This window comes from Bubalus bubalis, chromosome 10 (assembly GCF_019923935.1).
Source record: "Bubalus bubalis isolate 160015118507 breed Murrah chromosome 10, NDDB_SH_1, whole genome shotgun sequence".
In the NCBI taxonomy this organism is placed as follows: domain Eukaryota; kingdom Metazoa; phylum Chordata; class Mammalia; order Artiodactyla; family Bovidae; genus Bubalus; species Bubalus bubalis.
The window spans coordinates 9,173,262-9,197,115 of NC_059166.1; the positions used below are offsets into that span (position 1 = coordinate 9,173,262).

The 23,854-nt window shown below is 48.5% G+C and overlaps 1 protein-coding gene across 7 annotated transcripts in view; it reads right to left on the reverse strand.

Annotated features, from left to right (window-relative positions):
- TULP4 (TUB like protein 4) overlaps nt 1–23,854 on the reverse strand; it is a 223,062-nt gene that overhangs the window by 15,991 nt on the left and 183,217 nt on the right. For all 7 annotated transcript variants that reach the window (XM_044924040.1, XM_044924042.1, XM_025294333.2 and 4 more), the window contains 5 exons: nt 17,857–18,037; nt 15,931–16,065; nt 12,891–13,057; nt 3,806–4,030; nt 2,615–2,849 (listed from right to left, as the gene is read on the reverse strand). In XM_044924040.1, the coding sequence (XP_044779975.1) occupies nt 2,615–2,849; nt 3,806–4,030; nt 12,891–13,057; nt 15,931–16,065; nt 17,857–18,037 (943 nt within the window). The remainder of the gene's footprint in view (nt 1–2,614; nt 2,850–3,805; nt 4,031–12,890; nt 13,058–15,930; nt 16,066–17,856; nt 18,038–23,854) is intronic.

Sequence of the window (23,854 nt, forward strand, 5' to 3'; positions counted from 1 at the left end):
GCTATGCCAGTTGCTATCAACACAGGTATGAACTGTAACGCTTCTGGAATGTAAAAAACAGCCTGGCCACATTTACCGTATGGAAAGCTGGAGGCAAATCGGCTGTGCTCTCGCGCCACGGGACCCCCCAGCATCGGTCTGGGCCCACACAGGCTCTCAGCAGCCCTGGGACCCAGGCCACGCAAGCGGCTTGCTGACTCAGGGCCCTCCCAGCCCCATCACTGGGGGCCTGGTGCTGACCCGGGACCTGGGAAGACCCCCCAGTGGGTTCCAACCTGCTCTGAGCAACGGGTGGAAGAGGACCCCAGCAGCAGATACCGAGCGGCAGCTGTGGACTCCACGGAGGGGCCCGTGTGGGAGCCAGCCGGCCACCAGGCCAGAGATGGAGGCCCCGGGCCAAAGGTGATATGTGGGGAGTGGGCCGTCACAAAGCCACAGAGCAGATGGAGTTCATGTTAGACTTTTCCCCCAAAATACCCTTCTCCTTTGCTGACTTCCTCATCCCTTGGGGGCTCCAAGAACATTACCTGGCAAAGTAATAAAGAAGCCGAATGAAATTATTTCTAGAACATGAGAGATCTGGTCGTTCAAAAGGGCTACTTACATCTACAAGGATGAGTTTGTTCATTCAAACCAGTCTCTAGGTTTCTGAGCATATGGAGGTGACATCTGCAGACAGGGGCCTCTCGGAGGCCACAGGAGGCAGAGCAGAACAGCCAGGCACAGAGACCGCTGACACCCCATCTGTGTCACCACGCAGCCCTAAACTGCTGCCCAGACTGGGGAACACAACTCCTGCACCCAGCAAGCCCCAGTGCTGGGCATCCGAGCCCCATCACCCGCCCCGAGTAGTGCTTTATTGATAATTAGATAATTACAAACTATTCCAGGATCAGAGGAAGCTTGGCCACGATTCAGAAACCCCTGTGAGCCCACAGGACGCTTCCACGTGTTCCTGAGCAATGAGCCAGTCCGCTGACCTGAGCAAGTTCTGCAACAAACACACTGTCCACTCAGCACTGACCCACTTGTGTAGGCCAGGATTTCACCACTGCTATGGGACCCACTACTTGCTCTTTTTCTCACTAATGTCTTAGTCTGTTCAGGCTGCTATAATAATATACCACACACCAGGTGGCTTATAAACAACAGAAATTAAAGTCTTGCCGTTTTAGAGGCTGGATGTCCCAGATCAGGGGGCCAGCATGGCTGGGTTCCGGTCCTGCCCTCTTCAGGGCTGTGGACTGCGGGCTTCTCACTGTGCCCTCCTGCGGCAGGAGGGGCCGCTAATCTTACTGCAGCCCTTTTTATAAGGCACTGAGCTCATGATATGTAGGCCCTGCCCTCTTGAACTAATCACCTCCCCAAGGTCCCATCCCCTAATACTACTGCCATTTCAACCAGCTGAGACCAAGCTGTCAAACCAAACTGTCAGTGAATTATTGTTTTTTTCACAGCGAAAATGCTCAGAGCAAAGGTGTCTATGGAACAAAGCTTATGGCAAAAATACCTCACATGGGCTTAGACAACAGAAATTTACTTTCTCAGTCTGGAGGCTGGAAGTCCGGGATCAGGGTGCCAGCAGGATCAGGTTTTGGCGATGGCGCTCTCCCTTCCTGCTGACAGTCCTGCCTCATGTCCTTACATGGCATGCACGTGTGGACAGACCAGAGACCTCTCTCCTCTTTGCAAGGCCACGGTCATACTGGATTAGGACCCCACCCTTACAGCCTCCTTCAGTCGTAATTGCCCCTAAAAGCCCTGTCTCCAAACATGGTCTGCAGCACCCTAGCCTGCTGCCATGCTCAAATTCTTGTCCCTCTCCCGTGCAAGATACACTCACCCCGTCCTGGCAGCCCCCAAGTCTTCTGCCTCATTCCAGCATCAACACTCTCTTCTAAAGCCCAAGGTCCCATGTAAATCTGAGTCAGACATGGGGGAAACACCGTGTACAATTCATCTGAGGCCAAACTCCTTTCCAGCTGTGGAGCAGTGGAAGCAGACAAGCTATATGTGTCCAAAATACAGCTGTGGGGGCAGGTGCAGGGGAGAGTGCTGTCCAGAGGGAGAAGGGAGGGAGGAAGGAGAGGGAGGCTCCCGGGAGAACTGCGCAGGGAGCACCTGGGTGCACTCATGGAGACCAGTCTGGGGGAGCTCCTGGATGGACGGGCTGGCCCATCATGCTAGATCTCTATGGATGAGTGGGACACTACTCTCGGCAGTCAGCTAACAAGCAGCTAATGGTGGATGAGCAAGGAGCAGAAGTAAGATTCTAGAGGGAGGCTGAGGAGTGGGCTGGAGGTTCAGAAGCTTTAACTCTCTCGTTCCCTCTGCCCGCCCCCACTACGGCCTTCACAGCACATAAGGTCCTCAGTGAATACCTGATAAGTAACCCGCAGAGGCAGCTGCTGGCTGCCTCTCACCACAGCCCCGACCCCACAGAGCCCTACGGAACACTTTCATAACCCCGGCAGAAGGAGCATTTAGAGAAGCCTTAACTTTTAACAGAGAAACAGCGGCTTCAAGGACCCTACTGGCCAGCAGAGGCCGGCTCGTGCTTCATCCACAGGCCCCACCTCCACACGGGCCACCGTGCCCCGGGGGAGGGCCCCACCTGCTCGGCTGTCGGTCCGCGGGTCCATGATGACGAACTCGGGCCTCAGCTTGCTGACGCGCCGGCCCTTGAGGATGGGGACCAGCCCGCCCAGGTGCTCCAGGTAGAGCGTGTAGCACGGGCCGCCCACCTCCGGGTCGTCCTCCGTGCGCTTCATGGTGCAGTGCAGCCGCTCGCTGCCAGCCGACGGGTAGCTGACGAAGTCCCGCATGTTGTTGGGGTCTGGAATTGGGGGCTGCAGGCAGGACACGGAAGGAAGAGTGTGTGGGCCTCACCGGCGACTCTGCGCTGGCCGCAGCTCAGGGACTCATGGCTCTGGGGGCCCATGGGACTCTCCAAAGACCTCAGCCAGGACCCCACCTCAGACAGTGGAACTGGAACCTGTGGGCAGGCCTGGGCACAGGCATGTTCTCAAAACTCCCCAGGTGACTTGAATGCAGCCAGGGTTGAGAATTGCTACTGCAGAACTAAGACTGTAAACCAACTCGGGGTGGGGGGGGGAATCATAACAGGTTCTAAAACTCTGATGTTTTAGAGAAAAAGTAACCAAAAGCCCGTGTGATACTTAGAAGCAAGACAGAAAACAAAAGGCGAATATTGTACAGAAGAGAACCTAAGGAGCAGAGGGAGGCCCAGAGGGTAGGAGGGAAAGCTGCCCTTAAACAGCGACTGGCAGCACAGTCCACCCACTCCAAGAACATACTAGGTCCCGGGTTACTGCCAAGTTACAGCTGGCAGTCAGTGCTGTGTGGGGTTGGCCTCCTGAGCACAGGGGTGAGAACAGACCCTAGGACTGAATGGGGCCCAATCCTGACCACTCCAGTAACTGTGGATGAAGAGCTATCTGACTTCCAGGAACACGTGCCCTGCTCTTGCACATGGGAATCACGGCAGCGGCTGCCACTGAGTCAGGACTGAACCGACAGACTGGTCATTGGGAGGGCCACGCGGTCAGGCTCAGAACGCTACCTTTGCCACGAGAAGATCAGTTCCATCACCCAGGGCCAACCTGCCTTGGACACAGACGCGAGGGGTGGACTGCACAGGGGGAGGACAATGGCAGACTATGGGTGCCACGTGACTGGTGCTCTGCTTGCAGACTCTCGCCCATCTCCCTGACCCCACCCTCCTCCCTGTGGTCCCTTGGGGGCAGGCGGGCAGGGTGAGGGAGGAGGCGGTGGGGGGCTTCACCTTGATGGTGGGAATGAAGGCAGTGGAGAGGTAGGAGCAAAGGCGGGGGGGCAGGGTCAGCTTGCTGACGTCCTTGTCCTCGCGCAGGGCACTGGCGATGGCCTGCTGGCACAGCAGCTGCAGGCTGGACACCCGGTGCTCCACGCGCACCACGTACAGGGCCGGTCCCGAAGCCATCAGCAGCCGTGAGTCCCGGTGTCCCCAGCAGATGGAGACGATGGGGCGCTGCCGGGGAGGGAAGGGAGGGCGAGTCAGCCTGGACTCTTGGGAGAGCAAACCGAGGTCACGCACCCCGTGTCGAGCAAAACAAAGTCATCTCACAGATCTGCAGCAGGTTGGTTTTAAAAAGCACAATAGAGAACATTAAATCCATATGATAAAGAGTCAGTACTGTCGGTGAATAGCAGTTAGGTCCCCAGGCCAGAGCCCAAAGCACCAGAACGGTGTTACAAAACTCTTTCACATGGATTATCTCATTAAATTAGGTGACAAAAAAACCTACCTGAGCTTCATATAATGACATTTCTGCCAGGGGATGCACTTAGCCTGGGGTACAGTAACCCCTTTTCCTTACTGAGGCCCTGACTACTTGGATCCTGAAGTAACCAGTAGTAATCCAAGGCTTGGAGGGGTAGTGAGGAGGTAGACCAGATGGCCCATCACTTTGGTCCTAACAAGGACCATTTCAGATAGTCAGGTCAACACTGGATTCAAGCCACAAGCTTGTGACCCAGGGAATATTATATAACCCTGGAAGTCTTGTACTTTTTCATGAGTAAAATGGGGGCTGTGAGGATTAAAGGAGACGAAAGATAACAGTGCTTCTGGGACCCATCACAGGTGACAACCCACAGATTCTCAGCTATCCCTGAGCTGCTGACAGGGTAGGAAAGGGCAGAGAGAGGAACACAGTTTCTGTGGCAGCTGCTCTAGAGGTCTGTGGATGTTATTTGCTTTGAAAAAGGAGGATGATAGCCAAATACGCGAGTCAGAAACTGGCTGCATCGGGGAAAAGAAATCCAAAGCTCAGGGGTTCCATCGGCCAAGGAAGAAAGAAAGAGGTGGAGGGCTGTGATGGAGAAGCAGCGAGAGAATCTGCTCCTTCCGATCCGGGCAGATGGAGTCCTAATTTAATGGAGTCCTGAGGGGCTGCCAGGATTGGAAGAGGGGACACCAGGTCTTGCATATGAAACAGATAGGAGAACTTTCATGATACTTCAGTGACAATCGTCGAGATAAAAGGAACACATGAAGACACTAGCTTAAAATAGCCTCCAGGGTCAGCTAATTCTGGTTTCAAATTAAAAACAAAATGCAAGGCTGGAGATAATTCATCTTTCATTGCCATCACAACAAGGCTGGGCAGCCGCTGCGTGGGACCACGGCCGCGGTCCCCTGGAGGAGGCCCATGGGGCCTGGCGCTCAGTCTGGGGCCTTCAGACTACTTCCAAGATGGGCCTCCTTGTAAGAGGATCCCTCACAGAGGGTAGACCCAACAGAGAACACTGTTAACTGACAACAAGATGTGATCACAGCCGATGACAAGGCAGACAACACAGAAAAAAACATACCCCCCCAAACTTCTTGGCATCAGCAACTACCTTCCCATTAGTGCAGTTTAGGACAAAAGTTCTTTTAGTAGCATAATCATGCTTAGTCATACTATAATATATAAGTGTATCAAATCCACACCCTGTACACCTGAAACTCACAAAGTGTTCATATCAAATAAATCTTAATAAAGCTGGAAATAAGTAAGAAAATGAACACACACCACAAAATCCTTTTATACCTTGTGTTTACTTGCACAGGTGCCTACACGTCCTCCTCCTCTCTACAAGGCTCGCTTCCCGCTGGTGCTCGCCTTCTTGTGCTGTTCACTGGGGCCCCAGCCTACGAGCCCTCACTGTAAGTGCTGTGTTGTCTCAGAAAGCACAGGAGTCAAGGTGGCGGCACAGACACAGGGTGGGGCGCCTCCATCCAGCGGCCTCGCCCTCAGCCATTTCTGGGGCCCCATCTGTAGGTGGGACAGGCATTCCCCGGTCTCGTCCAACCCAGCCTCACACACGGGGCATGTCTTCTCCAGGCACAACCCCCCGCCCAGGGTCAGCTGCAGCCGAAGAGAACCGTGTCTGCCCAACATTCTCTTCCAGCAAACCTGGATACACACGACGCCCACAGATGATGTTTTTGTTTGAACAGCTGTCGTCTGCTAGGGAAAAACTCATGCAAATCTGTAGGCTTCATCGCTTTCTCAAATTGCACAAAATGACTATTTTTAGAACGAAAGCTAGAGGTGTGGAGTTGATAATATTCAGATTTTAATCTGTTGTAGGTATTTTGCACGTAAATCTGAGGCACAAGACAAGACACTGAGCTGCATTTCAGGAGCACTGGTGTGGCAGAAACCTGGTGCCCTGGTGAATGTGCTGGACAGACACAGGTGGCCCCTGGCTGGAGATGTGCGACGTTCACAGGGAGCTGGGGAGCAGCTGTGGACGGTCAGGCTGCCCTCTCTCTGTGGCAGACGCCAGCCCCTTATGAGGAGAGGGGAGAGTCTGCTCCCTCAGCCTCCCTGGCCACAGTGTCACGGATGGTCAACGGCCGGTTTCAACTCCTTACAGCACATGAGGAGACGCCAAGGAGCTCCTGACCTCACCTCCTGCTGCCAATGATCCGTGCCGTGCGTCCACCAATCACACTTGCCTATGAGCTGCCATCAGTCCATCAGTGAGTCCCTGTAAAGTGTATGTAGCGGGCCGGACACCTGCTGGGCATCTGGGGATTGACACAGAAGAAAAGGAATTCCCTGCTTCACGGGCCTGAGGCTCTGAGGAAGGAGGGGAGACAGGAGGGTCTTGGGCTCTGTGACAGGGACAGACGGCCTGATGGTGTCCGAGGGTGACAACGCCGCGAGGTAAGAGCAGTAAGACAAGGGCCAGAGGAGGAGCAGGGGTCATTTCAGGAGGGGGACAGAGAAGGTGTCCCCGGAGGAAGTCTCAGCTGAGGCCTGACACGAGGGAGCTGTGGATGTGGACACAAAGATGATGCCTCTGACTGGAGCCCAAAGCTTCCCACTACTCTACTAACTGTGTGCACTGCATGGGGTCCTCTGATAACTTAGCAAAGTGAAAGTCGCTCAGTCATGTCCGACTCTTTGCGACCCCACGGCCCGTACAGTCCATGGAATCTCCAGGCCAGAATACTAGAGTGCGTAGCCTTTCCCTTCTCCAGGGGATCATCCCAACCCAGGAATCGAACTCAGCTCTCTTACATTGCAGGCAGATTCTTTACCAGCTGAGCCACAAGGGAAGCCCAAGAATACTGGAGTGGGTAACCTATCCCTTCTCCAGCAGATCTTCCTGACTCAGGAATCGAACTGGGGTCTCCTGCATTGCAGGCAGATTCTTTACCAACTGAGCTATCAGAGAAGCCCCTAAAAACTTGAAGGGGATAAAAATAAAAAGCAGGATGTCCTTCCCTTCTTAAAGATAAGCTGTTCAAGTGGGATTAGAGTCAACAGACAACAAAAGGGTCAAACCAGCTACATTGGCCTGAGAGAAAGAAAAGGTGGCCACCCAGTTAGGTGGTTTCTGGGTGATGAGGCCCTGCTGGGGAGTCAGACCCTGGGAATGTCAGAGAGGTCTCCTGTTACCCAATCACCTGCCTTCCTTTCTGTTGTTCTTTAGTCGCTCAGTTGTGTCTGACCCTTTGCAACCCCATGGACTATAGCCTGCCAGGCTCCTCTGTCAATGAGATTTCTCAGGCAAGAATACTGGAGTGGGTTGCCATTTCCTTCTCCAGGGTGTCTTCCCAACCCAGGGATTGAACCCACATCTCCTGCATTGGCAGGCAGGCTTTTTTGACTTTTACCACTGAGCCACCAAGGAAGCCTAAGCTCCCCCTAAGAAGGTGGGTATCTCTTTCAGAGGAAATACGCTTTAAATGTTTCACAGCCCTAGACAGAAGAGGGTATTCAACATTTGTACAGGCATGTACACAGAAGGAAAGCCTTCAAGAACAGTTCACTTGTAAATAGACCAAGGTGGTGACTAGTCACCGTAAAACTGTGTTGGTTGGTGCCATGGACAATTCTGAGTATTAAGTTACAATGATTTGACCAAAAACTAAGCCACAGTAATAAAAGCTGGCTCAGGACTCACTTACCCAAACCTCCATTTTATTTTATTTATTTATTTATTTTTAATTGATTTTCTTTTTTTTTTTAAATTTTATTTTATTTTTAAACTTTACATAATTGTATTAGTTTTGCCAAATATCAAAATGAATCCGCCACAGGTCCAAACCTCCATTTTAAAAGAACACACACCATTCCTGAATTTTGTAAGCAGACAACCCCGGAAAGAACTTTTTCATCTATTTACAGCAAACAATGGGAAAAGCATACCTATGCCAGCTTTGTGAGAATAGGCAGAGTTAATTCTCAACAAAAGGAGGCAAGTACAGTTTTTGCCAAAATAGTCTCCTTCAAGAGCACAGAAAGTCAATGACCATAATCACTCACTTGACTTTTCAGTGTCCATACTATCTTCCTCCTCTTTTAATTTTTTACCCAAATATCTTATATTAATACCTGAACCTTACAGAATGTTAAGGCGATTCTACCAATCTGCCTTTAATACAGAAAAAGTTCATAAAGCTAAAACACACAAACCCCCAAAATCCAACAATCCAACCAAACAAAACCAAACAAAAACACACTGATCTGAATTACTGAAGCCTTTGAACTGCAGTCAGTGATGCTAACCCTCAAACTCTGTGGTCAGATGATCAGTTATGCAATTACATATATGCGTACTAAGCCGGTTCAGTTGTGTCTGACTCTTTGCGACCCGATGGACTGCAGCCCACCAGGCTCCTTTGTCCATGGGGTTTCCAAGGCAAGAATGCTGGAGTGTGTTGCTATGCCCTCCTCCAGGGGCTTTTCCTGACCCACGGATCCAACTCTCGTCTCTGGCGTCTCCTGCATTGGCGGGTGGGTTCTTTACCACTAGCGCTACCTGGGAACCCCCAATTACATAGAGATGGTCACAGATAGCAGCTGGTGAGATGGGACTCTAGACTTATAAAGTATGACAGGCAGGAAGGAAAGGAAAATGAATTAGAGTGCATTTTCTTCTAAGAGCATCAGCCTCAAGCATTGCTGCTGTGAGTAACTCAGGAGAATCCGTTTTAAAGCGAGGCTGCCACCAGTCTGTGCCGGGCACTGGTTTTGTGCGTAATAACCTACAATCTCATTAACTTGGAAATAAATTATCCAATCTAAACTGCATTTAGTTCTTTTTATAAACAGCCCAATAAGCTGCCTAACTTCCTTCCTGCCATAAAAACGTTCCTGCCTTTGGACAACTTGAACAGCACAGTACAGACACGTGATTCTAGAATCATTACAGACGACAGTTAAGCTGCTGCCACACACAATCGATACTGTACTTGGTTTTTAAGAGCATCATTATTTAACTGTGTATTATTGAGGCAATTTTTCAATGGCTGAAACAGACCCTCAAATGAAAAAAGAGTCAACAGTTTATTAAAATGCAGGGATGCTATGTGACTATCTTTTCCAAAGGTAAATAAGATAGCCAGTCTGTCTCTTATCCCTGAGCCTCAAATGGCTTAAACTCAGGATCTATGCTAGTTTCATGTGATAGCTGATGAGAACGCTTGCAGATGGTTAAGGTCATTGAGCTTCTACTGCATTCTAAGCACAGTGAAGATCAGAAAAATAGAGAAACTGAGGTCTTTAAGAAAGTAAAACAAATAAACAAAAAAAGTGTAATACGTGCCAGAGGTAGTATATACCCTGAAGGTTCACAGAGAAGAGGGGTAGCAGTCTTCGGGCAGATTTACCAAAGGACGTGGCTGTGTGGACAACAGAGACGATGGATTTCCCCAAGCTGAAATGGCCGGGAAGGACAGTCTCTGTGGGGGGATGCCAGGGGAGGGTGCCGAGTCAGACAGAATCATGGACGATGCTCAGTGCACTGGGAGTGTGTTTCAACGCTTCAATTCACAAATGCTCTAGCAGACATAAAAGATCTTAAGTCAGAAAGGGCTGAGAGTTCCCAAGTTCTCCTACTTGTCTCTCAGTGAGCCTAGAGGTAGAAAGCTGGCATGAGATCTGATTGAGGGCACACAGCCTGCTGGGTCAAATATTCAACAGAAAGAACTAAGAAACCATAACTGTCCATCTGTCAATCCACTGAACACGTACTTACTGAGCGCCTATACTAAGTTCCAGGAAACAGACTGGCAGTAGGGTCACAGTTACTGTGTAAGTAAGGTAACCTCTTCTTCAATCTCAAACACACAGGGACTCCAATATCTACATTTACTTTGCCACACACATTGGCCTCCTGCTAACGGCCTCAACTCTGCTCCACTTTAGCGCTTCCCAGGTTCGCCTCATCACTTGGAACCACTTCACTTCTAAAGCAGGAGTTTGAATTTCCTATCCATGCACCGCTTCCCACCCTATGTTTATCACTTCTTTCTGAAAATGCCTGATTATGACTTTTTTCTGGCCAGTATCAAATCACAGAGCTTCTTCCCACTCCAACTCCATGGCTGCCCATTTCTGTAACCTTCTTCCCAGTACCCTAAGTTCCTTCCATTCTTCATCTTTCTGCTACATAAATTTCTCCAATTCCTAGTATCAGGCAGCTTGTACCACTTCTGCCTCTAGGGGTTGCAGAGGCGGCCTGGGGAACACTGAACCTCACTTTAAAACCACGCTGCCCTTCTCTGGCTGGGGCGTGACTCCAGCTTGTTACCTTGACTGGCTCCTACATCACCTTCTATACCCCAGCACTCAGAGCTCTGAGCTCAGGGCCCAGCTGCATAGGAGCCCCGCAAAATATGTTTGCTGGATGCTTGAACAGATGAACAAACAAATATGCTTATCTGCTCACAGATTTTACATTGTCGAAACATACATTTAAATCCTGTAACTTGGGACCTTCCCAGCAGTCCAATGGTTAAGAATCTGTACATCCACTGCAAGGGGCTCAGGTTCGATCCCTGGTTGGGGAACTAAGATCCCACATGCCATGCAATGCAGCCTATATAAATAAATAAATAAAACTAATACCAATAAACATCTTTTTTTTTTTTTTTTAAATCCTACAACTCAACAACAAAAAAACCAAACAATCTAGTTAGGAAATGGGCAATGGCCTTGAACAGACATTTTTCTAAGGAAGATATACACATGGTCAACAAGTACATGAAAAGATGCTCAATGTAACTAATCATCTGCTGCTGCTGCTAAGTCGTTTCAGTTGTGTCCGACTCTGTGCGACCCCATAAACGGCAGCCCACCAGGCTCCCCCGTCCCTGGGATTCTCCAGGCAAGAACACTGGAGTGGGTTGCCATTTCCTTCTCCAATGAATGAAAGTGAAAGTGAAGTCCCTCAGTTGTGTCCGACTCTTAGCGACCCCATGGACTGCCTACCAGGCTCCTCCATCCATGGGATTTTCCAGGCAAGAGTACTGGAGTGGGGTGCCATTGCCTTCTCCAAACTAATCATCGGGGATACACATATCAAAACCACAGTGAGATCCACCTCATGACCATCTGTATGGCTACCACCCAAAAGCCAGAAAACAGCAAGAGCTGGCAGGGACGTGGGGGGTCTCTGTGCACTTCTGGTGGGAGTGTAAACTGGAGCACCCACTGTGGAAACACTATGGAAGCTCCTCAAAAAAGTTAGAAATAGAATTACCATATAACCTAGCAATTCAACTTCTGGGCATTTATCCAATAGAAATGAAAGCAGCATCTCAAAGAGATATTTGTATATTCCTGTTCACAGCAGCATTATTCATAATAGCCAAAAGCTGGAAGGAAACCAGACATCCACTGATGGATGAATGGATGAACAAGATGCAGTTGTACACATACAACAGCATATTCTTCAGCCTTAAAAAGGAACGAAATTCTGACACGGGCTACAATGCGGATGAAATAAGCCAGACACAAAAAGACAGACACTGCATGGTTCCACTTACATGAGGTATGTAGAATAGTCAAATTCACAGGAACAAGAAGGCATAGTTTCAGTCTTACACGATGAAACAGTTCTGGAGATTGGTTACACAATAGCGCAATACACTTAAAAAATGGTTGAGACAGTAAATGTGTATTGTACTACAATTGAAAATATATGTATTTAGATAATTAGTGCTGGCATCTGGATTCCCAGGTGGCTCAGTGATAAAGACTTCACCTGCCAATGCAGGAGACACAAGACACATAGGTTTGATCCCTGGGTAGGGAAGAGCCCCTGGAAGAGGAAATGGCAACCCACTCTAGTAATGCTTGCCTGGAGAATCCCATGGACAGAGGAGCCTGGTGGGTTACAGTCCACGGGGGTTGCAAAGAGTTGGACACAACTGAGCACACACACAACTACAAATTTCCTAAAATCTGGCACACCTGTCTCTCTGATGAGCTGGGTCAGACTAGAACGTAAGTCCCTAGTTTATCATCACCCCCATCAACCATCAACTCACTCTCAGACCTATCTCTACTATACCTCCATGAGAGTGGGGCTGTGTCTCCACTGTAACTGATCCACACCAGAAACGAGGCAATCTACAGACTTCTGGGAAATAAGAACACACAGAAAGGGGCCCGCACATGCACACTCTTTTAAAGACCTTTAAGCTTTCCTATTTATGGTTCAACAATAATTTAGCTTAAATGGAAAAGTATATTACTGGCATAACAAACAAAATCAGAGTAAATAAACGAAGATGCACCATTTACTTCTCTGCAAGTTGCTGATTTTTACTTTGTAAAGATGATAAACACTAGCTCACTCTGCTTACTCACTGTCCACCATTTAGGAATGGAAATGGATACATTTTGGTTAAAAGGCAAAAACTTTTTTTCCCCTTACTTCTTCTGGTTTATACCCTATAATTTAATTCATGGTCAACAAAAGATTAAAGTCTGCCAAAGAAAATTACAGTGAGTAGAAGCAGTTCACGAGTACTTAATGGAAGTTGGGGGCAAATTAACACACTGCTGTCACAGCGTGTGTCCGACACACGTCCTTACTTGCACAAGCGTGTCCAGGGTAAAGATGTGCTCCCCACGAACGTTGTAGAACTTGACCATGGCACTCTTCAGAAGAGGGCCATTGGGGAGGTCACTGAGCTGGCTTGGGCACTCCATACCAGCAACTGCCAGGAGGTCTCCCTGCGTGCACCACTGGGCCACCACCTCTGAAACAAAAAAGAGGGAGGTAGTCAACATGAGCTGGCGGGGTGGGGGTGGGGGTGTCCTTTCTGAACTCTCATTTAAGGAGTTTAAGAAATAGAGCCACTGAGCACGTACAACGGCGTCCAAGTTTCTCTTGTGAAGTCAATGGAGACTCTGAACACAGATGTTCACTACATGGGTGGGGAGTGCTCATTACATGGGTGGGAAGTGCTCACTACATGGGTGGGGAGAGTTCACTACATGGGTGGGGAGAGTTCACTACATGGATGGGGAGTGTTCACTACATGGATGGGGAGTGTTCACTACATGGGTGGGGAGTGTTCATGTAAATGGGTGGGGAGTGTTCATTACATGGGTGGGGAGTGTTCACTACAGGGATGGGGAGTGTTCACTACATGGGTGGGGAGAGTTCACTACATGGGTGGGGAGTGTTCACTACATGGGTGGGGAGTGTTCACTACATGGGTGGGGAGAGTTCACTACATGGGTGGGGAGTGTTCACTACATGGGTGGGGAGTGTTCACTACATGGGTGGGGAGTGTTCACTACATGGGTGGGGAGAGTTCACTACATGGGTGGGGAGAGTTCACTACATGGGTGGGGAGTGTTCACTACATGGGTGGGGAGTGTTCACTACATGGGTGGGGAGTGTTCATTATATGGGTGGGGACTGCAGTTTCCCCTGAAACACACCTAAACCAGGAGAAAACCACACATGATATATCTACTGCAGTACCAGCACTTCCACGATGAGAAGGCCACAACTACGAGAGTGCAGGTAAGGTCAGAGAACCCACCACTGTCCATCCTGAGTGTCCTTCCCTCTGCCGTGACCCCGACTCCCAGAGAGGACTCAGAGAGTTTACAAAAGCTCCAAGTGAAATGCAAATCAAGAGAAAAGCCTAAATTCAATTCATTCGATGTTCTGTGCACTACTAGACAGATGAAGTTCAGATAAAGGACGGGTCTGCGTATCAAGGCCTTGACTTTCACCCAGCATCTGGGTGATGTGATGTGGGGTCTCAGAAAAGAAGACAATCCCTCTGCTGGATGGCAGTGTTGTCAGACACACTGTCACAGAGATGTGATGCTCACCTACGAGCCATTCAGGACCTAGAAGAAATGGCTATTAGACATTGTGTCTAATTCCAATGTGAGCGATTCACTTATTCTTGCTGGTAAAACAAGCTGCTGGTACAGTAAGATTTATGGTGTAGTTTGTTTTCCCTCAAGATCCTAAAACTGGATCTGGCTTATCCAGAGATCCCTGAAACCTGGAAGTCCGCGGCCGATTCTGCAGAGAGGCTGGAGTTGAAAGGTGCACCCCATGACAGGGACGGGTTTCAGAACTTGGTCTAGATTTCGGCAGTTCCTGAGCTCCACCTGTGATCTCAGCAGCTCTCTCTCATTCACGTGCGGCACCGATTCTGACATCAACACCGAGCACATTCTGAGGTCACTGAAGTTCCCCAGTTTCCCTGGAAGACTGAAGAGCAGTCCTGGGAGAAGACAGCTCTCCAGACCCCGGGAACTGAGGGCCCACTTGTCAAGTCAGCTGCAGACGGAATCTAGAGACAGATCCCAGCAGAGGGCTGAGAGGATGCAGTTATGGACAAATACAACATGGTAAAATCTCCACAACTGGAGACAGTAAAAGCATCAATAAATAGAGGATTTTTCTTTTTCTTATAGACAGGTATAAATAAGGTTGAGTATTGGGTGGGCCCAAAACTCTGTCCAGGTTTTTCCTTATAGGTAAGTGGGTGGTGGCCCCCACAGGACGGACCCAGACACACAACAGATGCGCAGCAGCTAACACAGGGAAGCCCGAGGGCTCAAGGCGGCCGTTTGCTAAATGGCGACATCTGAGTAAGGATCTCAGTCCAAACGTTTATGAGCAAATGTGCAGGGATTTCTTTGGTGCAGTTATAACATTACACTGAGATGGCGGTAGTTCCCAAAGGTATGTCATTCTTTTGAAAAGAGTAAGTTTCATAAGAATAATGCCATTTCTCGTTCTGAAATTATATAATTAGGAACATAAAAGGATGCAGTGACAAGTGCGGGCCCCTCAATATTGAGCATAACCCAGGCCTGATCCACATGACAGGCATGCAGCCATCAGGGATGCCCGGCCCCATCCCTTCCTTAGACGTCCACATTAGTGACTCATCTATTAGCCGTTAGATGTGTGCACACTTGTGTGTGCATGTGTGAGAGTGCACCCGCACATGTGCGCCTGTGTCCAGAGACAGGGAGGGAGAGAGAGAACGAAAAAGAAAGCCAAGGTTCCGGTTTGCCCTACCTCCATTCAGATCACAGCAGGTCCCTTTACCATGGGGACCAGAGACCACCCTGGAGCTTTCTGCACTGCACCGTCCAATCCTGAAGAAACAGACTGGTTTTCCAGAGAACTCATCAGAGCCACCACCTCAGGAGACTTCCTGAACTGCACATTTCACAACACTCAGAATGCTGATGGACACCCATTTCCTCCTGAGACACCACTTCCTACCGCCCCCTCAGGAGGCCGTCAGCCACTGACCACTGACCTTCACACGGACGCCTCTATTTGACAGGTTTGTCACAACCACCAGCTCCTCAAGAAGCCTCAGAACCCTGGGGGCTCCTGTGTGTTGTCTGGAGGCGAGTGCCCCCTGTCTGAGAGGACCACTCCTCCCAAGAAGGGCAGGTGAGGACGAAGTGACTGTTGGGAGAGCTTCCTCAAGATGAGACTAGATAGGAATCGACTGGTCAGACAAGCAGAGGAGCGAGAGGAAAGACCTTCACGGACAGACTCCATTAAGCCCTGTACAGGCTGGCGGTCAGGAGGCCTGGGAGTGACGCCTAGCTCGCAAGGCGGGCCGCTCCGTACCTTTCAGCCCCGACTGGATGATGGTGGGAGACAAGTCGTCGTAGCTGTTCATCAGGCTGATGTCTCCAGAGGTGAAGCTGACAGTGAGCAGGGGCTTGATGTTCTGCACCGGGATGGGGTATGCTGCCGGACCATCTGCGGGAACAGAAGTGCCGGGTGAAAATGAGGTAACGAGCACGTGACCTGAACCCAGGCCCGCACGTGCAGCCCTGAAGAGGCCTGGAAACCGCTAACAGTGCAGGACAGACCCTGGGCTGGGGGGGTCACCCAGGAAGGTGGTGCTGCACAGCATCAGGCTCTAACCACATGGGCATGGGGGGAGCCCCAGACGAGAGGTGGTGGGGACAGCAGCCCTTTGGGTACCGGGTGGGGCTCCCTGGGCTCTGGGTGCCCTGCTGAGAGTTTACCAACCTGCGTGTCTCTGGTGATATGCAAACGTGAATTACTTTAATATCACGTGACATAGGAGGATGGGGGGGAAGGTTGAAAACATTTTCTTAATCCTGGTCCAATGTACCGAAAGCTGCCTTTCAACACTGGACGCACTTTCACTGAACATTACAGGCATCGAGCAGCCAACGTGAGTTGTTTTTACCAAAAGAGACCCCACATCTGGAGGAGGCCCAGACTGGCTGTGGCTGATGCCCAGGGTGCGTGAGTGTGAGGAGACGTGTGTGTGTGTGTGTGTCTATTAAGGAAGGAGCCCTGAGGGGTGCTCCTCTGCGTCCACCCCCTGCAGTGGGTCAGCCTGACACCTGCTCACTTGCCCTGCTCAGCCCACCTGCGGAGGCTCTTGTAATAACTGTCCTCTGCTTCACTTTTAAGATACTACAAATACTGGCCTCTGTGCTCAAATTCCCAAGGTCACCAGGAACACCCTGCTCTCTCTGAAAGTCAAGTTTCAGTTTCCTCCAAACTGCCCCACTGCTTCTGAGGAGGGGAACCAGTTAGAGTGCAGCTGGGAACTAATGCTGCTCTTAGACTTCATCTGGACATGCTCCATCACCTTGGTCTCTGGACCCTGTTTCTGCCCTAGTAAGAGGGGAAGAGCAAGTATGCATTCAACCCAGTAAGTCCTGTTTTAAAAGTATGCTGAGCCGAGTGCTGAAAGACACCAATTTGATCACTGCCACCGGCAGTCAGTCCTTCCGTCTCACTACTCATCACACTGTCTCCTTTAAAAAGAGAGGCTCTTTAAAAGGAGCAGGGATGGGACCCCGAGGGAGAGTCAGAGCCCTGCGGGGGGCACGCTGAGGGCTGACAGTGGGGACGTCCAGGCCAGCACCCACCCCCAAGGCTTCTGCTCTGGGGCCTCAGGCATGCTCAAGGTGGCGAGGGGAGGCAGAACCCAAAATCACCCCCACCAAGGGGCTGAAACCATCTGTCATGACTGGGCCAAATGTTCACAAACTCAGATGTCATCTACTCTAACGTCACTGTAAGGCTTGGAGGTGGCGGGGTGAGGGCAGCGGGTTCTTCTGAACTGAGCAAGGGAAGATCTTTTGCCTGAAATAAACAGGCAGGGACATGGCAACGTGCTGGCCTTCGTCAGGGGCAGAACTAACTAACCCTTTGGTCACACAGCCAGGGTCACCAGCTTCAGTAATGTTACGGATCTAGAGCACATGGGTTAGGGTGTAGGAACAGCACAGCAGTTTTCACCTTCGGCTCTGTTCTCCCTAGGCACCCCCCTCCCCCCAACACCTCAGGGTCACGGAAACGGCCATCAGTCTTGTTCTGCGTCTAGGAAAACCAGTGGAGGGCCAAGCCACCTGACCACTGATTCTGCGAAAAGGGATGGCAGAGAGGTAGGTGACAGTCCCATCCAGGTCAGAGACTGGGTGGGCCGGCTCTGCCCTGCATTCCGCTGAGAACCCTGCCCGATGGGAAGGGGTCCTTCTCCTCCTGCCCTCCCTGCAGGGCCACCTTGGGGCGGGGAGTAGTCGTCCGAGTCGGTGTCGCTCTCGCTGCTGTCCTCCACCAGGAAGGCAGGGTAGTTCCAGGACATGCTGAGGATGCCATCCGACTCGTGCAGCAGGACGTGGGCCAGCATCCGGCCGTGGCAGTCCATGACGATCACCTGTCCGTCGGCGGTGCCGAACAGTACCTGCAGCAGAGGAGCGGGACCCCCGATGGGCGGGCAGAGAGGACAGCGGTTGTGGCCCCACCCCACTCCCACCTCAATGTGTTCACAGGACACAATACCTAAGAGCTGGAAGAGACCAGTTAAGCAACGGCGGGATACATAAGGCTTGTTAGCTGGCTCTTACTGGAAGAATTTTAGTCCTCTATTAGCGAAAGGGAGCTAGTGCTGTAATAAATATGTTATGTGGACGCTTTCGAATGTCAAAATCACTGTCTCAAACATTTTGTGGGTTGCTTTTTTTTTTTTTCAGTTGGAGGAGGGGGGTCAAGAAGAAGATAATATTCTCTTATTTTTCTCTTAAAAAAAAAAAAAAAAAAGGCAGCAGGAGAGGATCATCATATGCAAGTGTACGTAAGCCTGTTTATCTTGTTGTTCCATTTCACTGAGAATAGTACCAGGGTTGATGTATTTAAGTAATAACGTTATAGTAAGTTAATGGTATTAATATATTAAGTACTTGCTTTGTACTAAGCACGATTCTAACAAAGCTCACCTCATCAGCTGTCTGAATAATCCCGGCGGCTAAGCGCCAGCACTGCCGGCATGGAGCTGAGACGGGGCTGGCGCCTTGTGCGCTGCGGGCTGCTCCTGGGGGCCCCAGTCACCCGCCCCGAGCACATGCTCAGGCACGTGCTGGGGCGCGGGCAGGCACACGGCCAGGGCTAGAGCACAAGCAGGCAGAGGAAGGCTGGACGCGGGGGTTGGGGGGACGGTGGGCGGCCTCCATCAGAGCGGCAGAGGAGCCGCTCACAGCTGCTGGAAGCCCCCTGACCGGCGTCATTCTGATGGGTGGCCCTGAAATCTTTGTATTTTTTGTGTCTAATGAGAATTCTCTAATCGTCAGCAACTCATTGTGAGACCCATGCAAGGTATTTCCATTTTATAGATGCAGAAATAACTTAGCAGAGCTCAAGTAAGTTGACAAAGTCATTAAGTGGTCAAGCCAGGGCTATTTACCTAGAAAGACCAAGATTTACATAAAGGGAAAGTTATTTAAGACTTTTTAGGTCCATGCCTCTTTCTGCTTTTAAGATTTTGACACTGAGCTTTTGGAGGTCAAAGACTGTCCACAGTTGTACCCCTGGGACCTAACAAGAGCTTTGGGTACAGTTAAGTATTTATGGTTACATGAGTGAGTTAAAGTCAGTGACAATCAGAAGGCAATCTTAGGACATAAATCCAGATGATTAAGAAAGATTAATTGCAAAAGAAGATATATTTCATTTAAGCAGTAATAAGCTGACAGAATTTACAGAGCTGTTGAGATAAACCAATTGTCCATCAAATATTCCTTTAAACATGAGCTACATTTTAATGACTGGAAAGTAAGAAAAAAAAAGGGAAAGCTGAAACAGTTTTCCTTCAGGGCTGGTGATGAATCATTATTGAATGCTGCTTACAGGAAAAAGAGATAAGTTGTACTAGGAACACAGTAAAAGTCATTTTAGGAAAAGCAGAATTCTTGGCCGCCAGCATTGAAAATGAGTATCCACCAGTATGCCCACAAGGACCTCATGAGACACGGGCAGGGGAGGCAGACACGGCAGGTGTCTCGTGAGCAGTCCGCAGTGCAGATGAAGATGGAACATGACCTCTTATAACTTCAACTACAATTTGCATATTTCAGAGGAGGAAGATGTATGGGCAGCCCTCTAAAGCGACATCCCAGGACGCAGGCTTTTATTCTCCACTTCCCACATCCTCACTCACTTGTTCAAGCACGTCTCAAGGGCAGCGTTTTACCTGGGAGCGTGTGAAGGGGTTATTTCACAGTTATGACTTTGTTTCTCATAAACACAGCTCATGAGCAGCCAACAGCAAACAGTTATTTTTCTCAAGTACCCAGAATTAAAATGTTTATCAATCCCAAACAAGCTCCCTGGGCCCTTCCACTTTAGTTCCCAGTCTCTGCTGGCATGGGATCCTCACTATTCTTGTGTCTTACTGTGTGGCTATCTGATCTGTCTGACTCCCGTGCTAGACATAAGCTTTTGAGGACATGGACTGTGTCTGCTCTCACTGCGCTCTCCCCAGGGCCTGTCCTCAGAGGACACACAGCAGCCTCTGTGAAGGGAGGGAGGAAATGAAGCATCGTTTGAGTAACACATTTTTCCATTATGGAGAACAGACACCATCTAATTCCTGAATGAAGGACTGGTGGCTTAATGAGTTTTCAGTGTTCAACATCACACTAAAGCAAAAGAGGACAAGAGAACCAGCCTCCAAATTCCCCAACATTAATCAACTCTGACTGCAGCTCTCTTGGAAGTTAATGCACTATTAAGATCAGGGAGAAGGAAAAAGGCATCCCTGACGCTCGAGCTGTCAAGCAGTGATGGAGGAAGTTACTCTGTTGTTTTTTTTTTTTTTTATTTTTTTTTTTTTAATTTTATTTTATTTTTAAACTTTACATAACTGTATTAGATTTGCCAAATATCAAAATGAATCCGCCACAGGTATATGTCAGATAACTGAAGAACACTGATGTGATATAAAATCAGATTTCTGAAGATCTCCTCTATTACAAGTTCTTTAAATGCCTCATCACTTTGAAATAGATAAAGCTTCTCCAAGCCAAGGACTTCAAAGGAACAAGACAGCAAAGTCTAAACAATAAGGAATACACATATGGGCAAAGGCATCACTCTCTGCAGCCTCTCCTCCCTACTTCTGGGGCTCAGGACAGACTGGTCTGGCTCCTCTTGCCCAGGCTCGGTCTCCTCCTTTAGGCTTGGCCCAGACCCTTTCCCTTCTCTAGGAGGTCACAGTCCTGTCCATGGCCTGGCTTGCTCCCTGTCCAGGCCATTCCCCTAAGCTCCAGACTCACACACTCCAACTGCCTGCCAGCCTCTGACTCCCGGATGTGTTAAAGGCCAGGCCCGTCAGAGTCAACCTGTCCCTGATGAGGTGCATGACCTCGTCTGTCCCCCGGGCCAACACACACAGCAGGTCCTCTGCCGGCAGAGACTATGGTTTGTGCTTTATCTCCGGTGTCCAGTACAGGGTCTGGTATGTAACAGGGACTCAGACATCACTTGTCAAGGCTTTTGAGACCCACCACACAGACTTGTCCTCACTCTAGCCATGGTCCCTACAGTATTCTGTTTCTGCGGCACCATGAGCTTCCCGAGGGCAGGTCTGTGGCCATAGGCTCTCACCTGCTGCCAGTCACCAGTGGACGCTCAGTGACTCTCAGTAAATGCATTTCTGCCCAAAGCTTTAGCCTTTGCCCGAGTTTTCCTACACATGAACAGCTTCTTTCTTTTCTTCTTTTAACTAGATCAATGCTCAAATTTTCCCATAAAACTGGCCTCCAAAACACTTTTAGTTATAGATAATTTAAATTTCTGTCTCATATGTCCCTTACTATTTCTGTTGGACTGCAGGCTTCACCGAGGGGTGGAAATAATGCTCCCTCTGTAATATGTACACTAAGAACCAAAGGTGGTAGAAACCTGCCAGCCCTTGGGTTCAATGGCTGTCCCTCTGGACAGGGGACACTGCTTCAGGGCAGTGTTTAATACCATTGCAATGCTTTTTAAAAATTATGGTATCCACATATAATCTCTCCATTCTAAACTATTTTTAGATGTAATCATTTTAAAATGTAACACAATTATCACCAGCAATTTAAAATGAACTAAGCCGTAGGAAGAAGACAGAAAATCATTCAAAAGATTCATGTTTTGCAACCAGTGATGATGTATCATCAGTACCTTTATCTCTGGAGACTGGTCCTCATCTACATGCTTGAATAAAGATCATGTTAGGAAATTTCAACTACAAAAATATATGCTTCTGTAAATGCAGTAGAGTTCAACGAGTAGCATACAAACTAGTCACAAAAGGAGTTGATTTTTCCCATTTATTTGCTTTTGTTAAATCAATTTAAAGCTGGGGGAGAGGATGACAAAGTTATTACAAATTCCGACTGCAGGCATACCTTATTTTATTATACTTTGCATATATTGTATTTTTTTTTAAACTAAAGGTTTGTAGCAACCTTGCATCAAGCTAGTCTGTCTATGCTGTTTTTCCAATATGATTTGGTTACTTTGTGTATCTGTGTAATATTTTGATAATTCTCACAGTATTTCAAACTTTTTCATTATTATATTTGTCATGGTGATCTGTGACCAGTGACCTTTGATATTACTATTGTAATTCTTTTGGGAAACCAGGTCTATGTAAGATGGTAAACTTGATTATTTAAATGACAACAAAGGCTCTAGAATATGACATAAACTTAGTTGATAGCAGGGTTTGTGGGAACTGACTGATTTTGAAAGAAGTTCTCCTCTGTATAGAAAGCTATCAAACATAGCACTGCATGCTACAGAGAAATGGTTCCTGCAAGGAAGAGCCAATTCATGTGGCAAGCTTCACTGCTGTCTCATTTTAGAAATGGCCGCAGGCACCCCCGCATTTAGCAACCACCACCCGGAGCAGTCAGCAACCATCAACACTGAGACAAGGCCCTCCACCAACAAAAAGATTACCACTTGCTCAGATGATAGCATTTTTCTTTTTAGCAATAAAGTATTTTAAAATTAAAGGATATACATTTTTTTCTTTTAGACATAATGCTATTGCATACTTTTAATAGACTACAGTATAGTATAAACATGATTTTTGTATGCACTGGGAAACCAAAACATGTATCTGACTCATTGCAGCGCAATGGTCTGAAAGCAAACCCACAACACGTCCGAGGAAGGCCTGCAGCTGGCGTCAAGTGCAGTGTCAAGCGTCATGCACGGCCACGCAGGGAGGACGGGAGGAAAGCGTGGTAACGCCCCTTTGCTCCTTGGCAGGAATCTTCTGTCCTGAGCTGCACTGAAGTAACACTTTTGTTCTGAAAGACCATCCTGTCAGCTTCAAAACACTAGCTTTCAAATGTGCTTCAAGGCCAGATTTGAGCATTTTGTGACTAATATTTTTCAGTATTTTTTCAGCCACTGACATCAGACAGTTGTAAAGGACAGAATTGCTCAGTTGATTAACAGAGTATTTCCTGGTTCAAAAAAAAGGATAAACTATAACTTCACAATTGATTCTAATAATCATTTCTAAAACAGGCATTTTAAGACTTATTCTGATAAACATGGGAAAGAAATCTAGCCCAAACAGCAATAATAAAAATTTGTATCTTTGGGCTAAACATGTAATTTTGAAGTCATTTCATCTCCTCACTGCAGGATAACTGCTTATAAACTAACCTATAAAGAAGAGCACCTACTCTATGTTTAAAGATTTTCAGAGAAGGAGATAGTCTATCCACCTCAAGTACTGAATTTAACATTAAATGATTTTCATTGCTATAACATTCTTCCCCAAATCTTTCAGGTTCCATTTTAAAGTTTATTCATCCTTTTAAGACACCTACACATTATTTCTGGGGAGTGGAGGGGAACAGTCTGACTACAGGAGTAATTTAAAAACACATTTAACTAGGATACCTCTGGAAGGACACACAAGTAACTGGAAACACCGATCACCTCTGGGGACAGAAGTGGGTGGCTGGGGATAGTGGGGAGAAAGGGAACTTTTCATCATATATCCTTCTGAACATTTAGGATAATATACCATGTGAGTATGCTATTGAAATATACTTAAGTACACATGGAATGAAGTAGAGAGAAAAGGTTCAGGAATACAGCTCCATTATCAGATCTTTGGAGCTGGATGAAATGTGCTGGGCCTGTTTGCTGAAGATCGTCTTAAGTCTACCGGCAAAACATGCTTTCCTTTGCAAAGAACTCAGAATTGGGAGTTGGC